The sequence below is a fragment of the Pseudonaja textilis genome, chromosome 3 (assembly GCF_049901715.1).
Source record: "Pseudonaja textilis isolate UNSWEBS1 chromosome 3, rPseTex1.2, whole genome shotgun sequence".
Lineage (NCBI taxonomy): Eukaryota > Metazoa > Chordata > Lepidosauria > Squamata > Elapidae > Pseudonaja > Pseudonaja textilis.
Window position 1 is genome coordinate 108,155,652 of NC_141992.1, and position 25,842 is coordinate 108,181,493.

The window sequence follows — 25,842 nt, forward strand, 5'->3', positions numbered from 1 at the left end:
CAGATTAAGTAATCATACCTCTTCAACCCTTGTTCTTAACACTGGTACATCACAGGGTTGCATGTTGACTCCCTTACTCTGTACTCTTTATGTGCATGACTGCATTCCCGCTCATGCTAGTAATACTATTACTAAATTTGCAGATGATACAAAAACGGTGGGACTCATCTCCAGGGGTGGTGAGTCTGCCTACTGAGATGAGACCAGTGGGTTTTCATGGTGTGGAGACAATAACTTGGTCCTCAACACCAATAAGACCAAGGAGCTTATAGTGGACTATAGAAGGAACAGATCAGACATCCAGCCCTTGCTTATCAATGGAGACCAAGTAGAGCAAGTGGCCAGTTTTAAATTTCTGGGTGTTACCACAAAAGAAGACCTGATCTGGGGTGCTCACATTGCAGGATTGGTCAAAAGGGCCCAGCAGAGATTATACTACCTGTCAGGTGGTGCTCCATTCAAAATTCAAGAAAGAAAAACTTAGACTCTTTAGATTAGAGCAAAGAAATCTTTTACTGAAAGTGAAGTGGTAGCATCAAATAGAATTCTGAATCTAAGAAATTAGGTGTGCAGATCACATATACAAACTGTTGGAAACGTTCCCACCCCTCATAGTCCAAATGAGTCTTCCAATTAAAAGTTGTGAATAGGATCATGTGAGCATCTTCAGGTGGTGATGAAGCCTCTGTCCGTTGACCTTGACATATTTTGATAAAGATTTGCAGCTGTGCAGAGAAAAGAAAACTAGCCGAGGAATAGAAACTTAAGAGCAAGAATTTATACTCCCCCCCACTTCTCATTTACACAATACAGGAATGTAACACCTCCAGCTCTCTTCCCAGACATATCCCCTCCCCCCGTTACTTATGGCAGCCAAAAGATGCAAAGCAGTAGAAAGATCTTGAAGGCTGACATTCGGCCCTCCTAGAAAAAAGACGTTAGTCCTGTAAGAGAGAACAACATAAAAGACACTGGTTAATAGTCATATATATTTCTAGGGTTTATCAGGATACTTTGTGCGAAAGTCTTTGATCAGTTTAGGGGCTCTAACATCCTTCTCATTAACCCACTCAGTTTGGGAAGATGGGAAATGTTTCCAAGCAACGAGGTATTGGAGACGACCCCTCCATTTACGAGAGTCCAAAAACTCTTTAACTTCAAATTGTTGTTCACCCTCAATCAGCAACGGTATAGGAGGATCAGCCTGAGTTGGTCTCAAACCAGAAGTGTGTTCAGGTTTCAACAAGCTAACATGGAAAACTGGGTGAATTCGTCAAAGAGTTTTTAGTAGTGTCAATTGGACTGTCACATGATTTATGATCTGTTCAATCGTGAAAGGATCTACATACTTAGGACCAAGTTTCTTCGACTTTTGAGTGGTTTGTAAATATTTGGTGGACAGGAAAACTTTGTCACCCACTTGATAGGTCTTCTGTGGAGTTCTCTTTTTGTCTGCAAACTTATGAGATTGATGTGCATCATCTAATGCTTTACGGGCAACTGGCCAGTTAAGTTGGAGTTGAGATATCCATTCATCTAGCGACTGGATGTTAGGTCTTTCATGAGGAAGCTCAGGTATGGGTAAAAAGTCTTACCCCGATGCCACTTTAAAGGGGGTGAACCCAGTACTACTATGGACAGAATTGTTGTATGCCACCTCGGCAAATGGCAGTAAGTCAGCCCAATTATCCTGTTGATAATTTATGTAACATCTGAGGTATTGTTCTAACACTGCGTTAGTCCGCTCACAGGCCCCATTAGTTTGGGGATGGTGGGCAGAGCTTAAGCCCTGGGTGGAGCCTATTAACTTCAGGAATTCCCTCCAAAAGTTCGAGGTGAATTGAACCCCTCGGTCAGAAATTATACATTCAGGAATGCCATGCAGTCTATAGATATGTAGCATGAATAGTTTAGCCAATGATTTTGCTGAGGGAATCTTAGAGCAAGGTATGAAATGCACTTGTTTGGAGAACAAATCGGTTACTACCCAAATAACCGTGTGTCCAGTGCTCTCAGGTAACTCTACTATAAAGTCCATAGAGATTTCCTTCCACAGAGCTGTTGGCCTGGCCACATTTTGAAACAGACCTGCTGGCTCACCAGAAGGCCTTTTTGCTGATGTGCAAACTGAGCAACTAGCCACATAAGTCTCAATGTCCTTTTTCAACGAAGGCCACCAGAATTGTCGCTTAACAAGGTGTAAGGTCTTCACGAATCCAAAGTGACCAGCCGCTTTAGAGTCCTGGGCCTGTTGCAATATTTGGCTCCTCAAGGTTTCTGGTACATACAACTTTGCCCCCATCCAGGCCAACCCATCTCTAATTGTACAGTTATTTGAATGAGTCAGGAACCATTCATCCAATTTTAGGGCCTCCTTCAATTGCACCGTCAAATCATTTGATAAATCCACATCTTGTTTCTTCTTCTGGGCTCGAGTAACCACCAGGGTGGCTAATTGTTTGGTTGAAACAATCGGTTGTATCACTTCCTGACGGACACTGTTATATTGAAGCAGTCTAGACAAAGCATCCACCATAAAATTCCTTCCTCCCGGGATGTACTTCAGTGAAAAGTTGAACCGCTTAAAATACTGGGCCCACCTAACTTGCTTAGGAGAGAATTTACGAGGCGTTTTTAAGGCCTCCAAATTCTTATGGTCAGTCCATACCTCAAATGGGTATTTTGCTCCTTCCAAGGAGCGTGTCTCCACGTCAATAGGGCCCAGCAAACTGCAAATGCTTCCTTCTCCCAGACGGCCCACCTCCTTTCAGTTTCAGTCAGTTTGCGGGAGGTGTAGGCACAGGGTTGTAAAGTTCCTTTCTCATTGATTTGAAGTAATACCGCTCCAACGGCCACATCACTTGCATCGGCTTGGATTATGAAAGGGGTATCCATGTCTGGGTGCTTAAGCACTGGTTCTGCAGCGAACAGTCGTTTCAGCTTTTCAAAAGCAGCTTGGCATTCCATGGACCACTCCAGCGGTTTGCTAGGCTTTGGTTTCGCCTCCCCCTGAGTTTTTAAGAGATTGGTGATAGGCATTGCTATCTTAGCAAAAGACGGGATGAATTGCCGGTAAAAGTTGGCAAATCCTAAGAAGCTTTGAAGTTGCTTTCGGGTGCACGGTGGGGCCCACTCCAACACAGCCCGTACCTTTCCTGGATCCATTTCAATGCCTTCGTGTAAGATGCGATACCCCAAGTAGTCGATTTTCTCTTGATGGAACTCACATTTGGACAGTTTAGCATATAATTTGGCGGCTCGCAGTTTCTGTAGGACTGAACGCACCAGTCTCACATGTTCATCCCGAGTTTCTGTGTAAATAAGGATGTCATCAAGGTAAACCAAAAACCCCTTGTATAAATGTTCGTGTAGCACTTGATTGATCATCTGCATGAATACGGCTGGAGCCCCCTGTAGGCCAAAGGGGAGAACACTGAACTAGAAAAAACCCATCGGGTAGTTAAAAGCGGTTTTCCACTCATCCCCTTCTTTAATTCAGATTCAGTAATATGCTTCTCTCAAGTCCAATTTCGTGAAAATTTTCCCTTTAGCCAGGTGGGCTAACATATCCTTCATTAGGGGGAGGGGGTACACGTTTTCCACAGAAATTGCGTTCAGGTTTCTATAGTCAACTACCAAACATTTGGAACCATCTTTCTTTTCACAGAACAACACTGGGGCCGCTACCCGAGGTCTAGCGGGTTGGATGAAACCACGGTTCAAATTTTTATTGATAAACGATCTCAGCTCTTCCAATTCCCATGGTGTCATCGAATATAGTTTTGGTTTTGGGAGCGTCACCCCCGGCAGAATTTCAATACTACAATCTGTTGATCGATGAGGGGGAAGCTCATCTGAAGCCTTTTTGCTGAACACTTCTTTTAAGTCCCAATATTCTCTCTGAATCTTTCCCCCCCCCTCCAAGTTTTCGGTACCTGTGGAGGCTGGCTCAACCGGATTCTGAAACCCTGTTGGGATGGCTCCTCCCCTTCCGGTCGCCGATCGGCCTATGCGTAACGACCCCTTCCTCCAGTTCACATGAGGATTCCACTTGCGGAGCCAGGGCAATCCTAGTATTAATGGTTGCTCCATTCCAGGGGCCACAATAAAACATAAAGTCTCTTTATGCTCCCCCATGGTCATCTCTAGGGGTTCCGTTATGAAGTGTGCAGGGCAACCCCCCGCCACAGATCCATCTAATTGGCAAAAGGCTATGGGTGTTTCTAAAGTTCTCAGTCTGATGCCCATCTCCTCGACCACTTTCATGTTGATTACACATCTCGTGCACCCAGAGTCTAGCAAGGCTAACATCTCCCCTTCGGTCCCTGAAGTGGGTACCCTTAATTTTACTGGAATGGTCATGGGGCCCTTATTTGGACTTACCAGGAAGTCGTCCTCTGAGTCGGATTCACTATCTTCAAGGAAGGTCGGAGGTCCAGCTCTTCTCCTGCTGGAGGGGCAACCTCTACAACCTCCCCCGTCTTTAGCGCGGTTTCGTGAGGCTTGGCTGGGGGGGTTTCAGGTTTCCTCCCTCCTCTCTGCGCCCCCTTGGGATCCAACTTGACCCTGCAGTCTGCAATTCGGTGGCCCTCCTTCCCAAATCGAAAACAGGCGGTGGATCTGGGTCTTGCCATTTCTCCTCCCTTTGGAGGTTTAGGGGCATCTTGGAAGCGTGGGGGGGACGGCTTGCTCCATCCAGAGCCCCCCCGTGTCTGCTTCGGTCAAATCTATCTCCACTTCTTCTGCCAGCAAGTACCACAGTTGCAAATCATTAGGATCCCTTCTGGAGATACACATCTAGTATACGTCTTCATTTAGACCATCTTTGTAGGCTTCTATCAGGGCTCCCTGGGACCAGCCTCGGATATGGCATGCCAGCTGTCTAAACTCTTGGGTGTAGTCGGCCACTGACCTCCTCCCTTGATTTATGGTTTTCATCCTGATCCTGGCCTTTCTCTCCGCCAGTGGATCCTCAAATCTTGCCCGCAATGCCGTCATGAATACATTGTAATTCCGCAGTTGGGGGGCGTTATCATTATGCAAAGTCACCATCCACTCTGCCACTATTCCCTCCAGGGCCCTGGTAACACATCTCACTTTGGCTGCTTCAGAGGTGAACTCTTCCCCATATTCCTCCTTCCTAGCTCCAGACTTGTGCTAGGAAGAAACCCAAGTCTTTGGGATTTCCCCCAAATTTCACTTCTAATGGAGGCAGCTTGAGGACTCTGCGTCTTCTAGGGATCACACCCACTGCTGGGGCCCCCAGGGCTGCAGCTGGGTGCTACGCTGGCGTAGGCTGAATTATGGGGGTGGGGGCAGCTTGGCTGTCTCTGGCTAAACTTTCTCCCCCTTCCCCTTCATACCTTGGAGTGGCGTGGGGCTGTCCGAAGGCTTCATTTAGGAGCTGCCTGGCTTGATCCAGTAATAATTCTCTCTTCTCCCTCTCTTGCCATGGTGGCTCCTCTCTCCCACGCCGTCGGGAAATGGTAATTCCAGGAGGTGGGGGGCTCTTCTGGATCCCTCCAGCCAACACCCAATGACCATCTGGGCTTCTCAGCTGGAACCTCTTCCAACGTAAGGTCAGCTAGCAATTCAGCTGCTGGCATCTCCGGCATTAGTATCGACTGCCCCCCCCCCACAGCTTCCAGATCCTCCTAATCACTAGCTGAAGATGACATGATATCAAACCCTCTCGGAAGAAAACTGGATATTTTCTCCGGGTGGGCTGGTGGTGAGATTCAGAATAATGTCAGGTGGTGCTCCATTCAAAATTCAAGAAAGAAAAACATAGACTCTTTAGATTAGAGCAAAGAAATCTTTTACTGAAAGTGAAGTGGTAGCATCAAATAGAATTCTGAATCTAAGAAATTAGGCGCGCAGATCACATATACAAACTGTTGGAAACGTTCCCACCTCTCATAGTCCAAATGAGTCTTCCAATTAAAAGTTGTGAATAGGATCGTGTGAGCATCCTCAGGTGGTGGTGAAGCCTCTGTCCATTGACCTTGACATATTTTGATAAAGATTTGCAGCTGCGCAGAGAAAACAAAACTAGCTGAGGAATAGAAACTTAAGAGCAAGAATTTATACTCCCCCCCCACTTCTCATTTACACAACACAGGAATGTAACACCTCCAGCTCTCTTCCCAGACATATCCCCTCCCCCCATTACTTATGGCAGTCAAAAGATGCAAAGCAGTAGAAAAGATCTTGAAGGCTGACACTACCTGAGACTTCTCAGAAAACAACAACTGAATGAAAAACTGCTGGTGACCTTCTACCACTGCACAATACAGAGTATCTTAACTTACTGCACCTCTGTATGGTTTGCCAATTGCATAGTGGCAGATAGGAAAGCACTCCAAAGTCATTGCCCAGAAGATCATTGGTTGCCCTCTTTGTAAGAGCCTTATAGCTCCCACTGTCTTAAGAAAGTTCAAAACATTCTCAAAGATCCATCTCATCCTGGGCATCCTTTTTTTTTGAACTAGATGGTACAGAATAATAAAAACAAGGACAAATAGGCTGAAAAACAGCTTCTATCCCAGGGCAATAGTTCTTTTGAATTCTACTGTATAGTACAACAGTGTTGGTGTGGTGTTGGGTGTTTTCAGTTCAATGTGTGGAGTGTGAAGGATATGTGTTTGTGTTTATTTTCATGATCATGATGTGCGCTGAAGATGGTGTTTGATTTCGATGTATAAGATGCAATGACACTAAACTAAACTAAACTGAACTAAACTAAACCAGAAAGAATGAAATGACTGGATCAAAGCCAAAAGGACCCTCAGCTGTGGATGTATCTGGTGGTGAAAGGAATGTCCGATTCTGTAAAGATCTATATTCCATAGGAACTTGAAATATAAGATCCATGAATCAAGGCAAGCTGGATGTGGTCAAACAAGAGATGACAAGACTGAACATTGACATCTTAGGAATCAGCTAACTAAAATAGACAGGAATGGGTGAATTTAATTCAGATGACCATCAGGTATACTACTGTAGGCAATAATCCCTCAGAAGAAATGGAATAGCCTTCATATTCAATAAAAGAGTAGGAAAAGCAGTACTGGAATGCAATTCCCAAAATGACAGAATAATCTCAGTTTGAATCCAAGGCAAACCATTCACAGTAGTCCAAATCTATGCCCCAATCACTGGTGCTGAAGAGGCTGAAGTTGATCAGTTGTTGAAGCCCTGCAACACCTTCTACCGTGTTTCTCCAACAATACGCCTCCCCCATAGGAAGGCCCAGCACTGTTTTATAGGCATGAGGTGAAATTAAGCCCCACCCCCGAAATTTAGGCACATTTAAAACATGTGAAATGGGGGGAAGGGTGGGGAGGACTTGCTGTTAGGAGTGGCCAGTGAGCAGACTCACCTCGCCACCAGGCTGGTCCTAATGGCCGATCATGGCAAAGCATGGATAGCTCCCTACCCCCGCCAAGCAACTTTGCTACAGACCCGGGTATGGTGCTGGCTTCAGGCCAGGTCAGCAGGCAGGTGAAGTTATTAAATGGATCACCATGTGACTGTGTCCAATTTTACAACATTTTTGTACAATCCTCAAACACTGCAGTAGTTAAGTGAATATAGCTGTCATTTATCATTTATTTATTTTAGAAAATTTATATTGCCACCTATTCACACAAGGCGACTCAAGGAAGCTTACACGAATATAAAAACATCATATATAAAAAATAAAACTAAGAAAATAATCAAATAAATTAATAATAGCCCCACCCCACCCCTCTCTACCCCGGCAATAACACATCATACAGCCATTTAATGGGCTCTGTCCCACTCTGAGTTCCCCAGGCCCTTCTTCTCGGTCCTACCTGGTATATCTCCCTAGGGCAGGGGTCTTCAAACTATGGCCCACGGGCCAGGTATGGCCTGCCAAAACCATTAATTCAGCCCGCGCGGGACCACAAGGCTGCCCCACCCACCTGTCTGCCACCAGCCTGGAACTGAAAGGTAAGGCTACTGGAGGGCAGGGAGGCCAAAAATGGGCTAAGCAGAGGCCCCAAGAGGCCTCCACATGGCCAGAATGCTGCAGGAGGACTGGATTGGAGGAGGAGGGCTGCTCACTTGCCCACCCGCTGGCTTCAAGTTTCAAGAGAAAAGAGATATGTTACTTTTGGAGAGACCACAGCATTGACACGCCTCCCTGCCGGCCAGCTGGTCTTCAACGTGCTGCTCATTGGCCTCCGGACATCAGATTCCCAGCACCATTCCAGGGGTTCCTTCCCACCCCCAGGGGACACACAGAGAGTTAGAGAGAGAGATGGAGAGGGAGAGAGAGATAGACAGTACGAGAGGGGTGAGGGAAAGAGAGAGATACTTGTTGATTGTAAGCTCCATGGGGCTGAGAAAAATTGCTGCAAAACTGAGTTTCCTGAAGTGTACCACTAGACTCCTAAACCACTTAAAAAATGATATAGTAAAAAGAAAAGTCAACCAAAAGAGCAATGTGCAAACAAAAGCAAATAGAACACCCCCCAGGAGCAAAACAAGTTAAAGTTTAATTTGTATGTATTGTTTAATGGACTTCTAAATTAGTCATGTCCACCCAGTCACAAGACTACCTAGCCATGCCCACCCAGCCAGTCCAGCCCCCCAATAGTCTGAGGCAGGTGTTGCCAACCTTTTGGACCTCAGGGACCACCAAACTCATAAGTTTAGATCCCAGGGACCACTAATCGGTTCTGTGGGCATGGCCTAATTTGTGGGTGTGGCTTGGTGGTCATGTGGCTGGCTGGGTATGGCTTGTATGTAAATATTATAAATATTGATATAAATATTGATTTTTTTTATATATAAAAAAGCAACTTTTACCCCAAATCAGGCAAAGTAGGCAGATTGAGTTGCTCACAGAATCACAGATTCATTCAGAGATCTATCTATCTGCCATTGGCTAGCTCAGTCTGTCACATAAAATTTGCTTGCAAACAAACTCACAAAATTAACTCACAACACACCATGCATGCAAATATTGAATTTTTTATTTAAAAAAAGAGCAACTTTTACCCAAAATCAGGCAAAGCAGGCAGATTGAGTTGCTCACAGAATCATTCAATGATCTATCTACCTGCCATCGGCTAGCTCAGTCTCTCAAATTTGCTTGCTGTTAGTCTGCACTGAATTTGCTTGCAAGCAAACCTTCAGTCCTAAGGGAGGTTCAGCTGTGCTGAGCGAAAAATCTAAAGACTAACTAGAAAGCAAGAAATCCAGCCATTTCCTGCTTCCTAGCTAATCTAAATCTCCTGGTACAGCAGAGCAGATGATGGTCGGAAAAAGGAAGTTTACCAGGTAAGGAGTGAGTGGGCGGGGAGGGTTCCCGCAGGCCATGTGGGCCGCGTAGCCTTGTGTTTCTGCACAGCCTGGATTAATTGCTTTGTGGGGGTGCTTTGGGAGTGAGATTTCTCTGCGGCCCACCAAAATTTTCTCATGGTCCACCGGTTGGTGACCGCTGGTCTGAGGGACCATGAATTGGCCCCCATTTAAAAAGTTGAGGACCTCTGCCCAAGGAAATGGGACCTGCAACATTCCTTGCCTCCCCTCTCTAGTGGATTGGGAAGAGACAGTCCCTCAGTTAACCTGATCCCAAGCCATGAAAGGTTTTAAAGGTGACAACCAGCACCTGGAATTGCACCTGGAAGCTCGGCAATCAATGCAGCTCCCGCAGGAGAAGTAATACATATGCACACTGAGGTCTGCACAAAACCAATTAATTAAAATGAATTAAGTTCATCCATTTTATCCTGTGGCATTTTTTGCCAGAAACCAGAAGTAAATGACAGAAATTAGAAAAAAATGCCAAAAACCACAGTCACATGACTGCAGTACACTGCAAATGGCCATAAATATGAGTTGATTGTCAAGTGCCCAAAATGCAATCTCATGACCTCAGGGTTGTAGAAATGGCTGTCCAAAGTTTAAAATCAGGTCATAAGTACTTTGGGGGAGACGGTCATCTGCTGTATGAATTAATCTAGAAAGAATGTAGAGCAGAATAACAAGAATGATTAGGGAACTGAGGCTAAAGTGATGAATGGTTAGGGAACTGGGAATGTCTAAACTAAAAAATAAAAGGACTGGGGTGACATGATAGCAGTTCTCCAATATTTGAGGGGCTGTCATAGAGAAGACCTATGTCAGCTTTGGAAGCCACATTAGCACCAGAAGCTTCCACGCTGCCACATTCTTGAACTTGGGAAGTTGGGAGGGGGGATTTCATGGAGCATATATGGTTAGACATAATAGCATTCTTCTTTAAAGTCAAGGTCATGTTATTCCTGCACCTGGTTGAGGAGTGGTTGAAGGGATATCTCAAGTTGGAACGGATGGTGATTGGGGCATGTGATGGAATGATGGGGGCAGGGGGTGGATTTGTAATTTTTACTTATTGGAGGAAAATCTGGAACTTTCTGATTCGGGTTTTCCCAGATGTGCCAATATAACTACTCTAATAAAAAGAAACTTTGAGAAAATGCCTGTCTCAGAGTTTTTAATTGGAGTTGGATTTTTCTGGAACCCTGTCATTCTATTCTCCAAAACACCTGGGGGCAAGACAAGAAGTAACAGATAGAAGCTTAAAAAAGATAAGAAATAGCTTATAAGCTATTATATAGCTGATAAGAAATATATATGTTTTACGTCAATATTTGTATTTGTATATTGGTTTCGTTTGTAACTAAACATATCTTATACTGTATATATGTTTCTTTTTAATCTTTAATAAAGTTTATTTTAAAATAAAAAAGCTTAAAAAGGAGAGTTTCAACCTAGAATTAAGAAATTTCCTGTCAGAGAACAATTAATTAGTGAAATGGCTTGCCTCCAGAAGTTGTGAGGTTCTGTCACTGAAAGTTTTTAAGACGAGATTGGACAGTCATTTATGTGGCACGATATAGGATTTTCTGCTTGAGCAGGGGGTTGATAGAAGACTTCCAAGGTCCATTTTGTGGGATTCATTTATCTAATTTGAAATGATTGCAAACCAAAACTTATAAAAGAAAACAATGCTAATTTTATTTACTACTTTGCAAAGAGGATGTATCATGTACACGCAGGTACAGTGGGCACATCTTAAGCCAACAGTATACTTTCTTTATATTCCTTATCACCAGCGCCAGTTCACCTCTTACCTTTTCCTCATTGGCTGAGTACTCAGGCCATCACAATCTATCTGTGATGCCTAAAATGAATACATTTTCCTTGCCCCTTATTTACAATATCTCTAATAATTATTAGTTTCTAGGGTTTGTCTTGAGTTACCAACAAATTCTAGCTAAAACCAGTTTTGAACGTATCTCTCATCCCTTTGTTCCAGAGGTGGGATTCAGCTGGTCTGACCCAGTTCGGCCAAACTGGTTGTTAACTTTGTGTGCAGTTCGGATAACCTGCTGATCCCACTACTGGCTACCCCCACCCCTTGCCCCTCCCAAACACTCCTCGCCTTTATCTCTATAACCCCACTCTCACCAGCTTTCAGGCGAACCTGAAATAGTGTTAATGTAAGCCTTCAAATTTTTCTCCCTTTGCTTTGCATCTTTCGGCTGTCATAAGTAATGTGGGGAGGAGGGGGGAATGGTTATGGGAAGTGAGCTGGAGCTGTTACAAACCAGAACTGTATAAACTGGGTGGGGGGTACATTCTTGCTTAGGTTTCTATCCTATGCTATGCGCAGCTGCAACCCTTTATCAAACTATGTCAAGGTCAACGGACAGAAGCCTCATCACCACCTGGAGATGCCCACATGATGATATACACAACTTTTAATTGGATGAGCCAATTGAACTATTGGGGGTGGGAACATTGCCATTACTTTGTATATGTGATTTATGCACCCATTTTCTCAGATTCAGAATTCTTTTGTTGCTACTACTTGATTTCTAGTAAAAGATATCTTTTCCCTGATTAAAGGGTCGAAGTATTTCTTTCTTGGATTTTGAATGGAGCACCAGCTGACAGTTAAATTATTTTGTAGAAAGCCTAAAGAAGCTAAGGAAAAAGATAGACAAAAGCTAAAATAAAATATGGCTACATATAGGTCACCTTTATTTTTATTTATTTATTTGTTAAACATTTACAAGATAGCAGGTATAAGTATGAACAAGCATGAACAAGGAAGTAAATATAGATAAATGGGGACAGTAAGACAGGGATGGTGTCAGGCTACAGAACTTTTCCCATTCAATCAACTAGAATGAATTTCTGAAAATGTATCAAAATGTATCAAAAGGAATCCTTTATTGAGATGAGACAATTCATGTAGGGGTTAAAAGCAACGTCTAAGGTCTCTCAGGCATACAGAGATAGATAAGGGAGCTTAAAACCCCTCCCTTATCTTGATGTGTGTTTAGTAAAACAAAGAGCCAACATGTTAATTCCTCCCACCCTCTTTTTAGAATGATCTTTTCCAGAGTTTCCCAGGACACACCTCACTGTGGAATTTTTATGGACTCTTCATCTCCTGGCTGTCTCTCACAGAGGTGATAGGTTCCAGCCATCTGGGTTTCATCCCTCCATTGTATCATGTGTAGGTTATACAAATTCGATATAAGATTAAATATATTCAGGTTACACAAGAAGGGTTTCTTTATCAATCCCCCCCTCCCCCCGCTTTTCTTCTTCCATTCAAGAAATGACAGATACATGGATCTGACAGATGGTTAGGCACGCTGGTGCACTTATGCACGCCCCCTTTATGGACCTCTTAGGAATGGGGTGAGGTCCATGGTAGACAGCTTGAGGTTGAAGCTGTGAGGGTTTGAGGTTATAACTACGGAGTTGGGTAGAGCATTACAGGCATTGACCACAGGCTTTGACCACATTACAGGCTTTGTAGGGCAGCAGCATTGTCAGTTGTTAAATAATTTTACGTCATCAGTGAAGAGGAGGCAGCTGCCTCTAATATGATCGCATAGGTCATTGATGTAAAGTAGAAAAGGTGTGGGCTTTAAAACGCTGCCTTGGGGGACACTGCTGCTAACTGGTGCTGGAATTGATAGGGCCCTCCCTATTTTAACGATTTGTTGCCTGTTTGACAGGGACACAGCTAGCCACTTATGCAGCAATCTGGAGATGCCGTAAGAACTTAGTTTCAGCAGTAGTTTGTTGTGCACCTCTGAATCAAAGGCTTTACAGAAGTCCATGTAAATTGTGTCTATTGCTTTTCCCTGGTCAAGATGTGTGGTCCTTCAGGGTCGACACTTGGCTTCTAGCACCAGAGAGAGTGGGGAATGGAAGCAGTCAGGCTGCCACTGGGGCTCATGTAGCAAGATGGGGATCCTCTTGCTGTCCCTCACTGGGCATGGCAGGACTTCCTGCTCCTCACTTAGCCACCCACCCCTTTTACTGATGCAATTTGGAGCTGGCAGGTGGGGAGGAAGGGTATTCCCAATGCTGGGCTGACTGGCTTCTTCCCAGCAGCTCTTTCTCTATCTTTCGACGTCGGCTGTCAAAGACAAGGCTTTTGTGGGCAGAAAAGCTGTGCTGCAATGGAGAAATGGGAAATGGGAGAAAGAGGCATACACTGTAAGATGGGCACTCCTCACATGGAGACAGTTCCTGGAAGGGAGCCTAATCCTCTTTAAAGTCTGGACTGATCATAAAAATCTAGAAGCCCTGAAAACACTATGGAAACTCTCCGAAAAACAAGCAAGGTGGGCCCAATATTTTAAATGGTTTAATTTCTCTCTCAAATATTTTCCAGGGAGGAAAAATTTTTTGGCAGATGCCCTGTCCAGAAAGCTCCAATACAACATCAAAAAGATTGAAGTTATAAAACCCATGATCCAACCGACCCAACTTGCAACCAAAGTAATCACGCGGGCACAAGAGAAGGAAAAATCACTGACTGAAAACACAACAACTTCAATATTTAAGGAGGCGCTACTTAAGGACGACTGGTTTCAGGCTAACAAAAATGCTTGTTTACTCAAAGATGGCCTGGCCTGGGTAGAACACAAACTTTATGTCCCAGCAAGCCAGAGGATGTACCTCATAAAATGCTGCCATGACTCCAAAATAGTGGGACGCTTTGGTTTGTAAAAACCCTGCACCTCATCAAAAGACAATTTTGGTGGCCATCTCTCAAAAAGGACATTGAAAACTATGTTGCGAGCTGCCCCACTTGTGCTACTGCAAAGAGAAGACAAGGGAAATCTCCTGGACTTTTACAGACAGTAGCAGACCATTCTGCACCCTGGAAAGAAATTTCTATGGACTTTATAGTGGAGCTCCCGAAAAGTGCTGGGAATACTGTTATTTGGGTTGTAACTGATCTTTTTTCCAAACAGGTTCACTTTATTCCATGCCAAAAGATCCCAACTGCCAAGGCCTTGGCAAAGATGTTTTTAAAGCACATTTATTGCCTTCACGGAGCTCCCCAATGGATTATCTCAGATAGGGTGTTCAATTCACATCCACATTTTGGCGAGCGTTTTTAAAACCTATTAGGCTCCACCCAGAGGTTATCGTCATCCAATCACCCCCAGACGGATGGCTTGACAAAGAGAGTTAACAGCGTATTAGAACAATATTGAAGATGCTTTGTTAATTACCAACAGGACAATTGGACTGACCTTCTTCCTTTTGCAGAGGTAGCATACAACAACTCGGTCCACAGTAGCACAGGTTTCACCCCATTCCAGGTAGCCACAGGCCAAGAATTCAACCCCATGCCAGAACTACCCACCAAGGAACCTGAAATCCCCTCCCTTAAAGAGTCGATTAATAACTTGCAAGCCATGTGGCCAGTGGTAAGATTAGCTTTACAGGAAGCTAGAGCAGCTTTTAAAGTTCAAGCAGACAAAAAACACTGTGATCCTAAACCTTTCAAGATTGGGGACCATGTATATTTGTCCACAAATTTCTTAAAATCATTATAACCCCCTAAGAAACTGGGGCCAAAATTCATTGGGTCATTCCCCATCTCCAGAATTATTAACCCCGTTACAGTAGAGCTTCTACTTCCCAAAACACTTAGGCAGGTTCATCCAGTATTTCATTGTAGCTTGCTCAAACCAGAGATCATTTCAAACCTCAGACCTCCCCCTTCCCACACCCCCAACTCCCATTATGGTACATGGGGAACAACATTTTGAAATTAAAGGTATCCTTGATTCATACACACACCATGGATCCACACAGTACTTAGTAGCTTGGAAACACCTTCCTTCCTCAGAAAATGAGTGGGTAGCCAAACAACACGTAAAAGTGTCCACATTACTACGGAAGTTCCACCTGAAATACCCTGATAAACCATCTTAAATTGCAAAGTGTAATGCATGATTTTTGTTTTCCAGGTAGATCTACCTGCTTTTTAAGGAGGGCAGGATGTCAGATCTGTGTATCTGCCATACTTCATGGAAGAAGAAGGCAAGGGTGAAGTTGGTATAAAAAAAATCCTTTTTGATGGAAACCTGGATATATTAAATCTTATATTGAATTTGGATAACCCATGATATACTGTGGAGGGACAGAGACCAGATGCCTGGAACCCAGTCATCTTTGAAAGAGACGGCCACAGGATGAAGAGACCATAACAATTCCTGCTGGGAGATGTCTCCTGGGAACCTCAAAAAAGATCGGTCTCAGAAGAGGGGGGGAATAAACATGTTGGCTCTTTGTTTTACTAAATACACATCAGGAGAAGGGGAGGGGTCTTAAACTCCCTTATCTATCCCTGCATGCCTGAGGCACGTTAGATGCTGCTTTTAATCCCTACATTAATTGTCTCATCTCAATAAAGGATTCCTTTTGATACGTTTGGTTTTCAGAAGTTCATTCTTGTTGATTGAATGGGAAAAGTTCTGTAGCCTGACAAAATCATTCAGAAGTACTTTGGAACTTGCATGAGCATAGCATTTTTCTGCCATTCCTTAAAGCACCCTGTTTTTCAGGTTTCCTGCAAGCTTCAAAAAAGTACAACTCTAATAATTCAATTAATTTTACATTTAAAGCAGTCACATATTTTCCAGATTTTTACAGATATTATGAAAAAAGAAGCATGACTTAAATGAATAGCAAGGAGATGTTGTGCCCCTCATGAGATCCGAAAGTACTTTTTACTATTATTTTTGAAGAATGCACAAATGAATCCCTGAGTGTTTTTGTTTTTTATTATCATCTCTTTGTATTCCATTGCTTAACTTAAGAATAAGATGGTCATATTGCAGATCCTTATGAGCTGCTCTAAGAAACATTTTGATTTAAGAGTGGGACAAAATGCAAAAACAAAAGGTTATTCATATAACACGAATTTGCATTTACAACCAAAAGGATTTCTAATGTGTTTGTGCATTACTTTGATGTTAACATTAGTTGTGCAATGGATTTTCCCCCCCATACATTGTATTTGTCATGCCCCAGCATATAACTTTTATATAATGTTTTTGCTGTCTAGCCCCATCTAGTGGCTGGAGAGACAATTACCAATTATGTTGTTTGAAGCTAACCCAACCTCTTTACCCATCAGCCCACACTGTCAAAACAAGTGCATGCTGGGAAACCAGACTCCATTTCCTTTAGCATTTGGAGAGGGCAGAACAAAGAAGAATCCATCTTAACCTGTGGCACATGGTCATCCAAGGACAAACCCAGATCCTACGCATAGAGCATCGCTAGTGAGATTTAAATTACTTGTATTTATTAATTGTTATATTCAGAAGTAACTCAATACTACCTATCCTGTATTTGGTTCTCATTATATGCATTCCTGTTTCCCCAGTTTTACCATATCCTGTTTTTAATAAAGCATTCAGATCTACACACATGGTCTGTTTTATTGGATAGATAGATGAGTTTAACTGCATGTCAGGCTGCACACAGACTAACATGTACTGAGGGTAAACGGTATCTTTATGTTAAATATTTTAATAACTTTCTTGGAGATATAAATAAATAATACAGAATTTCCTATGATTATTTATGATTAAATTATTATTACAGGTTGTGCTTGGTTAACAACCTTTTGTTCAGCAACCATTCTGAACAGAATAGACATCATAGCCACCTAGTTTCTAGGCCAGGACCTTTATCACTACAGGACACCAAACTGATTCTCTTTGTGGTATGTATTTTGCTTTCTTACCTATATTATTATTTTTTTATTCTTAACTTGGACATTTTATTTTATTTTTAGATAACTGTAGATAACTAGAAGGAAGTGAGTTTTTTCATTTTAATATTATTGAAAACTAACAATTAAGCTAGAAAAAATGTAAAGAAAGTAAAGCCAAAGGTACAGAAAGAAAAGAAATTAAAAAAAAGACTTCTGATTTTACTTTCAACCATGTAAATTTAAATCAACCTCTAAGGTTTGTTAGGTTACAATATCACTTTCTATATGGGGTACATTTTATTATAAACTGTCAAGAGCCTATACTGGAGATGATTTGGCAATATACAGCAATATACTAATGCAATAAAGAAATAAATAGATGTCACTGTTCTCTATTGTGAGCTTAAAATAACTTTTAAAATATACTGTTGAGTCAGTGTTGACTCCTGGCGACTGACTCCTGGCAACTGCCTGGACCCCTGTAAATTTTGTTAGCAGAACCTTGGAAGTGGTTTGCCTTCTTCCTATGATAGAGAGAAATTGACTGGTCCACAAAGATATGTGTTAAGTGGAACCAGAGGTGGTATTCAGCAGGTTCTGACCAGTTCTGGAGAACCAGTAGCGGAAATTTTGAGTAGTTCAGAGAACCGGCAAATACCACCTCTGACTGCCCCTGCCCCCATCTATTCTCTGCCCCCCGAGTCTCAGCTGATCGGCTGGGTCTTCTTTGGTTGCCCTGCACAGGAGAATGGAGCTGGAAAGCAGGTTAGTGGGTTGGGGAGGGAATGGGCCCACCAAGCCACATCCACCAAGCCACGCACACAGAACTGGTAGTAAAACATTTTGAATCCCACCACTGAGTGGAACTATATTCTATTGTCTACTGTCTATAGAGATTCTCAGTCATCCATGTCATAGTTGTCCATGCTTTTTCAGGAGGCCAATAGACTTTCTTGTTTTTTCTTTTGAAGACATTTCGCTTCTCATCCAAGAAGCTTCTTCAGCTCTGACAGGATAATGGAGACTGGAAGGCTTTATATTCCTTGCAGACAGCTGGGATGAACACTCTTTGAATGGTGTATGAGTAGGAAATCCTCTGGATTTCCAGAGGAAAAGTTGCAGACTACAGGGATCAGGAGCAATACTCAGACGACCCTGAGGACACAGATAAACCTCCAAGCTCTTCAATGACCCTCTAAAAGGATGTAAATTATCAGCTGCAAGGAATATAAATCGATCCATTTCCCACTATCTTGTCAGAGCTGAAGAAGCTTCTTGGATGAGAAGTGAAATGTCTTCAAAAGAAAAAACAAGAAAGTCTAGTTACTGCCTGAAAAAGCACCTTTGGGATATGATCTACTGGTTTTTAGCTTAGTATCTTAATCACTATATCAAGCTAGCTCTCAAAACCACTTTTCAGAAACATTTATTACAAAGAAACACAAAAGAAGGTAGATTCACATTAGAAAAACAGTAGTATATATGATCTTTCAAAGTGACAACTTTGATGTTTTTATAGATAGTCCCTAACTTACAACCACAACTGAGCCCAAAACTTCCGTTGCTCATTAAGGCAGATGTTTAGTGAAGTTGTTAAGTTAGTAACATGGTTGCTAAGTGAATCTTGTTTCTTCACTGATTTTGCTTGTCAGAAGGTTGCAAATGTTGATCATATGACCCTGGGACAGTGCAACCATCATAAATGCCAGTTTCTAGGCTTCCGAGTTTTGAACATGTGACTATGGAGGTGATGTAGTAGTCATAAATGTGAAAAATGGCCATGTCACTTTTTCAGTTTTGTTATAATTTTGAATGGTCACAATGAATGGTTGTAAGTCAAGGACTACCTATATTCTGAAGTTTGCAATGTAGCCCAAACAAAAAAAGTTTATGTTCCCTAGATATAAGAGATTTAATGTACAAACACTTTTTCATTTACTCTATGTCTATTAGTTATTACCAAGATTGGGAGATACTATTTAAATCTAAACAGAAGATCAGTCTGAGCATAATTATATGCCATGTCACAGGATATTTTATTAAAACTTCCAGAAAGATCAATACAGTAATCAGTTATGAAGTGCATAAGCTTTATTTCTAGATTTTTTGGATATTACTAGTATGATATAGACTCACTTTTTAGATGCTGCTTTGTGACCAAAGAAGGCATGAGCTAATGTCATTATATAATAGAAAAGCGGATGCTAAAAGAGATTAGATTGCTCAAATTGTACTGAAGAGCACTTATACCATACGTTCTGAAAGAAGCAGTTTGAATTTAAGAAACACCTCTTCCAATAAAGGAAGATAAAGAGAAAAATACTTATCTGCTACACTGCATATTCTTAGCAAATCTAAGTCTATCCTATCAAGGGGATCCCAGTTCCCTATAGTTTCTTTTCAGATAAATACACTTTGAAGTAAATTTATTTGATTTTTATTGATGTGGAAAAATAAAGAATTAGCACTGCACTTAGTCAAAAAAAAAATTAGATGAACCAGCTGCATTTCAGGTTCATGTAGAAAATGCAATCAATTCTACTAAGTTCACATTTCATTTTGTATCATTTGGAAAAGCTTAGAGACTGAAAGGGGTAATATGATGATATCTTCATGTCATTAATTGGGGGTGGTGGTGATGAAAATGTTCCTTTGGGGAAAGAGATTTTTATAATCCAAACAGCATTAAGCCAATCAGAAAATTTAATTTAATATCCTTGTTTGATTTTTCAGAGGAAATTGGCAAGGTAGAATTCCTACCATTTTGGAGTTGCAATACTGGATGGGAATCCTGGGATTCAGAAAAGTGTGGAGGGAGAGATAGAACATTTAGTTTGGGGCACAGTGTGCCAGTTGGCAATTTGGATGTTGGTTGTGGAGTTTTACACCACTATAGTTTTAATACTTCTTTGCACTAACAGAAAGCAAAATTGATATCTTATAATAAATGCAAGGGATTGAAATGCAGAAAGGGATTTTTAAACCAGTTTCATTTTCAGGTGCATTAGCACCTGAGGTTTGCAATAAAGAAAATCTCCAAATGTGCCAAGTTATTTTAGAGTTAAGATTATATTAATATAATGAGACATTAATCTTCTTTAGTTCAATTATCATTAGACTTTTCATTTTATATGTGAAAAAGTTGACGGGCCAAAAATACCCATTTGCAATCAAGGGAACACTTTTTCCCCGGGAAGCAGATTTTGATGGGTTTTTCAAATGTCAATCCTTTCCCCTACTCGCTCCAGAATGACCAATGGGAAGGACTGATGGAAGTTGAAATTCAATAGTATCTAAAAAGTCAGAGGTTTCATGCTGTGCTACAATTTCTGTCAGATGCTTTAAATCCAGGGTGGGATTCAAATTTTTTAACAACCGGTTCTGTAGACGTGGCTAGGTGGGCGTGGCTTCTTTTTTGCAGCAACCCATTTTTTTGCCTCCTAGGCCTCAGTCAAGCTTCCTGGGGGGGGCGTTTTTGCTCCCAGAAGGCTTCCCTGGGGCCCAGGAAGGCAAAAAGAGGAGCTTGGAGGTGCACAGCACCCCACCCCTACTCCCACATGCCCCTTTTTGCTTCCTGGGCCTCGAGGAAACCTCCTGGGTGAAGCAGTAAGACAGCGAGGGGGATGTTCAATGAAAATTCCAGGACTTTTAAAAATCAATTTTCAGATAAATACAACGCTTCAACAAACTGTAGCACAGGATTACTGAAATTGGACATTTAAAAAATATTTTAAAAATTTAAACAAAAACACCTTTGTCAAAAAAAAAAGTACTGTATGTTGGTACCCGGATGTGGGAAGCCCCCACTCTAGATAATGAAATATTTGGAGAATATTAAAAGAGGCAGAATATTATATTTCCCTGAAGGAAAAATGGAGAAACATGTTATTGAAGGCAGAAAACAGCCCCCGTCTTCCGGCCATAGGAAAACAGCCTCAAGAAGGAGAGACTAGTCTTTTGGAATGGAGATTATGTATCCATTCTATTTATAAACAAAACCCCTTAATCACAAGCTCCCACAGAAAGCTGGAGCTAATGGGATTTTAAAAAAATTCTAGAAAAAGACTCTTAAAATTGTACATTCCCCCATCCAAATTCTAAGGACAGGACATTACTTTTAGGACATAATAGGATTTACCCATCACCACTAGAATAGCAAAAGACACAAGGCTCACTACATTGTACAACCTCCTGGAGCATCTCAATTACCAAACCCCAGACTTATAAATATCTACCCACTGATATTTCTTCCCCCCTGACGATCAGCTGTTCTGATGATCAGCTGTGCCGGAATCCCCCTCTCTTACAGCTTTGCCCAGAAGTTTCCCTGGGGCCCAGGAGGCAAAAAAATGTAGCACGGGATGGTGGTGGTGCACGCACCCCGTGCTCTGTTTTTGGCCTCTTGGGCTTCAAGGAAGCCTCCTGGGAGCAAAAATGGCCTCCCAGAAGGCTTCCCTGAGGCCCAGGAGACAAAACAAAAAACAAAAAAACAGCATGGGATGGGGTGTGCTGCAAAAAAATAAAAGCCATGTCCACCCAGTCACATGGTCATGCTCACCTAGCCATGCCCACAGAACCGGTAGCAAAAATACACTGCTCAAAAAAATAAAGGGAACACAAAAATAAGACATCCTAGATCTGAATGAATGAAATATTCTGATTAAATACTTTGTTCATTACATAGTTGAATGTGCTGACAACAAAATCACACAAAAATTATCAATGGAAATCAAATTTAGCAACCCATGGAGGTCTGGATTTGGAGTTACACTCAAAATTAAAGTGGAAAAAAACACTACAGGCTGATCCAACTTTGATGTAATGTCCTTAAAACAAGTAAAAATGAGGGTCAGTAGTGTGTGTGGCCTCCATGTGCCTGTATGACCTCCCTACAATGCCTGGGCATGCTCCTGATGAGGTGGTGGATGGTCTCCTGAGGGATCTCCTCCCACACCTGGACTAAAGCATCCCCCAACTCCTGGGCAGTCTGTTGGTGGATGGAGTGAGACATGATGTCCTAGATTTGCTCAATTGGATTCAGGTCTGGGGAACAGGCGGGCCAGTCCATAGCATCAATGCCTTTGTCTTGCAGGAACTGCTGACACACTCCAGCCACATGAGGTCTAGCATTGTCTTGCATTAGGAGGAACCCAGGGCCAACTGCACCAGCATATGGTCTCACAAGGGTTCTGAGGATCTCATCTCAGTACCTAATGGCAGTCAGGCTACCTCTGGCGAGCGCATGGAGGGCTGTGCGCCACCCCCGCCCCACCCCCCAAAATGCCACCCCACACCATTACTGATCCACTGCCAAACCGGTCACGCTGGAGGATGTTGCAGGCAACAGAACGTTCTCCATGGCGTCTCCAGACCCTGTCACCTCTGTCACATGTGCTCAGTGTGAACCTGCTTTCATCTGTGAAGAGCACAGGGCACCAGTGTCAAATTTGTCAATCCTGGTGTTCGCTGGAAAATGCCAAACATCCTGCACGGTGTTGGGCTGTAAGCACAACTCCCACCTGTGGACGTTGGGCCCTCATACCACCCTCATGGAGTCTGTTTCTGACTGTTTGAGCAGCCACATGCACATTTGTGGCCTGCTGGCGGTCATTTTGCAGGGCTTTGGCAGTGCTCCTCCTGTCCCTCCTTGCACAAAGGCAGAGGTAGAGGTCCTGATGCCGGGTTGTTGCCCTTCTACAGCCTCCTCAACGTCTCCTGATGTACTGGCCTGTCTCTTGGTAGTGCCTCCATGCTCTGGACACTACGCTTACAGACACAGCAAACCTTCTTGCCACAGCTCACATTGATGTGCCATCCTGGATGAGCTGCACTACCTGAGCCACTTGTGTGGGTTGTAGACTCCATCTCATGCTACCACTAGAGTGAAAGCACCACTAGCGTTCAAAAGTGACCAAACCATCAGCCAGAAAGCATAGGAACTGAGAAGTGGTCTGTGGTCACCACCTGCAGAACCACTCCTTTATTGGGGATGTCTTGCTAACTGCCTATGCTTTCCACCTCTTGTCTATTCCATTTGCACAACAAGCATGTGAAATTGATAGTCAATAAGTGTTGCTACCTAAATGGACAGTTTGATTTCACAGAAGTGTGATTGACTTGGGGTTACATTGTGTTGTTTAAGTGTTCCCTTTATTTTTTTGAGCAGTGTATTTCCATCCCACCCCTGGGCCTGTCACAGAGAAAAAGATATCGACTTATTGCATAAGTTTGAATACGTTCTTAACCTGGGGATTACCTGTATAAAAATGTTTTAGGCTTTTGGCAATGGAGAGAAAAAAGCTATAATGTTATGGAACTATAATGTTCAGTCATGTTGTTGAACACTGGCTTCATTATGAGTACTTGTGGTGTAAATCAGGGGTCTCCAGCTTTGGCAACTTTAAGACTTGTGGACTTCAACTCCCAGAGTTCCTCAGGAACTCTGGGAGTTGAAGTCTTAAAGTAGCCAAGGTTGGAGACCCCTTGTGTAAATGACTTCTGCTAGTGTAAAAACAATTTAAAAATCCTGGATTTCAGCATAGCAAAACTAGCAGAAAGAGTAGGTCCTTGTCCATTTTTAAAACGTCTATGTCATGAAACATAATTTGAGCCTTGAGTAATATTGGTAACACAAGTCAATTAATCCAAGACTTTTGAAAGCAAGGCTATTTCTTTGAGAAATTTTGCTGGAAACGGAGCAAAAAATATTTACAACGGTTTAAAAACTGCATTTAAACATACCTTTTTCAAACGAAAGGGAAAAAATGAATGAGGGGTTTGTTTGTTTTTTGGCTTTCAATAGTTGTGTTGATTAGGTCGCTTCATTTTCGATCCCGGAAAGGAAAAAACAAAGGGAACTTGGAAGTTTCGTCCCCAGTCTTTCTACTAGATCTATCTCTATAACAACAGTACCTGTTCAACCAAAGATAGGCGGCTTCCCGCTTTCCCGTTTTTGAGGAGCCTATTTTATAGAACGCGATGACGACACAGTGGGCGTGGTGTAGATTCCGAACTACAAGGAAGCAGTAAGCTGTGCCAGGCCGGCTCAGCGGTTCATAGTGGAGTTAACCGTTGGTGAGGAGTCCTACTGCGAGCGCCAGGTCTCCGAAGTAGCAAGGCACTTTCAGTTTTGGCCACTACTGCGCTGCTGGTTCTACTCGCTGAAGTTTGAAGTCGGGTCATCTACGGGCGCGGGCCTTGCCAATCCAGTGCAATGGAGAGCGGCGGGAACGCGTCCGGGTCCGTGCGCGGAGCCGGTCGAGAAAAGAAGAAAGGCAAGAATGCTGACGAGCCTTCGGTGGCTGCGGTAGCAGGAGAGCCAGGTGGAAGCGGCGGCGGCGGGAAACCGCGGAAATTCGTAAGTAGTCTAGAGAGAGAGGGAGGCCACCTGCCTTGCAGAGGCATCCCCCTTGCAGAGGGATTTGGGTAGTCCTTAGGCGGAGCTGTCCTACCTACCTTTTCTTTGGTTCCCTGCGCTGGTAGATTGGAAGCTTGGCCTTGCATACGGGTGCAGACATTGTCCCATCAGTTTCTTGACGGAGCGAAGCAGGAAGTTTCCTTTCCTCATGGGTCCGTCCAATAGCGGAGTCTGAATTCTGGCTGCCTGGATATGATTCAGGCCTCGGTTCACGCCTTGCCTCACCAACTCTTGGAAAGTTCTCCGCGTTTGTAGGGTTCTTGGGCTGTTTCTTGATTAACTTTAAGCCGAATCTTCACTTGATTTTTTTTATGGCGTGTAACATTTGTAATTTGCACCGTTCAATTTTGTTTTAAACTCAGGTATATCATGCCTGGATTAAGATCCATTGCAAAAGTAAACATACATAACAGGTTGTGACCTTTATTCGCATTTTTAGCCAGCAGTAAATTCTCCTTCCAGAGTGCTCTGAAGCTGTTCTTAGAGTACTTTTGAAGGGATCAGGGCAGATTAGAATATAAGAGTTTAGTCAGGCAAGATCCAGTTTAATTCAGCATTTGGTTTCCAATAGGAGCCAGCCAGATGCCTCTAGTTCCTCCAAGAAAGATGCTGAAAAATACCTTTCCCTTGCAACATATATTTGGAAGCAAATTATCTTCAGCCTGAAAATAACTCTTTGATTCCTCTTTAATAAAGTTGGCCTTGTTGAATCATGCAATCCTTTTTAAAAGCTGTCCAAGTTAAGGATCATCATATATCTTGAGGAAATGAATTTCACAACTATCTGTTCCATGTTTTCTAATTAGCTTCACTGATCAACTTGTCTTAGTGTTTATTGTTTATTAAATTTGTATTCTGCCTTTATTTTGTGCAACTCAGGGTTGTGTCTATAATGCTCCCTTCCAATTACAATCCTGTGAGATGGGTTGAGCGAGAGATAGCAATTGAATTAAAACCACCCAGCTTCCTTCTGCACCTCATAGAATCTACAACTCATAATCTCCCAGTTTCTAGTCCAACTCTAACTGGTATGACAGGTTGCCTTTCTGGGTGGCAGGGGAATTCACCATGTTCACTTTTTAATGTCATGAATAGTTTAATATAACTCATTCATGTCTCCTCAGTTGCTGTTTTCTTGCACCTCAGATCCTGTTTCCTTGCCTTTTTTTGAAGGGACGTTTGGAGTCCTCTGATCATTTTGGTTGCAATCTTTTGCAGCTGAATTATATTGTTCAAATGTAACCATTTGAGTTAACCATTTTAATTGCATTGAGATGTAGATATACCATACATTTGTATAAGATGCTTTATTTTTCAATGCATTCAATGCATTTCTAAAGTTCTCCAGTATAGA

At 42.6% G+C, this 25,842-nt stretch overlaps 1 protein-coding gene and 1 long non-coding RNA gene across 2 annotated transcripts in view; one reads left to right on the forward strand and one right to left on the reverse strand.

Annotated features, from left to right (window-relative positions):
* Positions 1–494: 494 nt before the first annotated feature.
* LOC148126271 (uncharacterized) lies at positions 495–24,629 on the reverse strand. Its single transcript, XR_015743035.1, has 2 exons — positions 24,527–24,629; positions 495–944 (listed from the first exon to the last, which is right to left on the reverse strand). It is a non-coding gene; the product is annotated as an uncharacterized LOC148126271 (long non-coding RNA).
* DIAPH1 (diaphanous related formin 1) overlaps positions 24,056–25,842 on the forward strand; it is a 158,373-nt gene continuing 156,586 nt past the window's right edge. The window contains 1 exon segment of the mRNA XM_087930558.1: positions 24,056–24,428. Within this exon segment, the coding sequence (XP_087786684.1) occupies positions 24,285–24,428 (144 nt within the window). The 5' untranslated portion in view covers positions 24,056–24,284.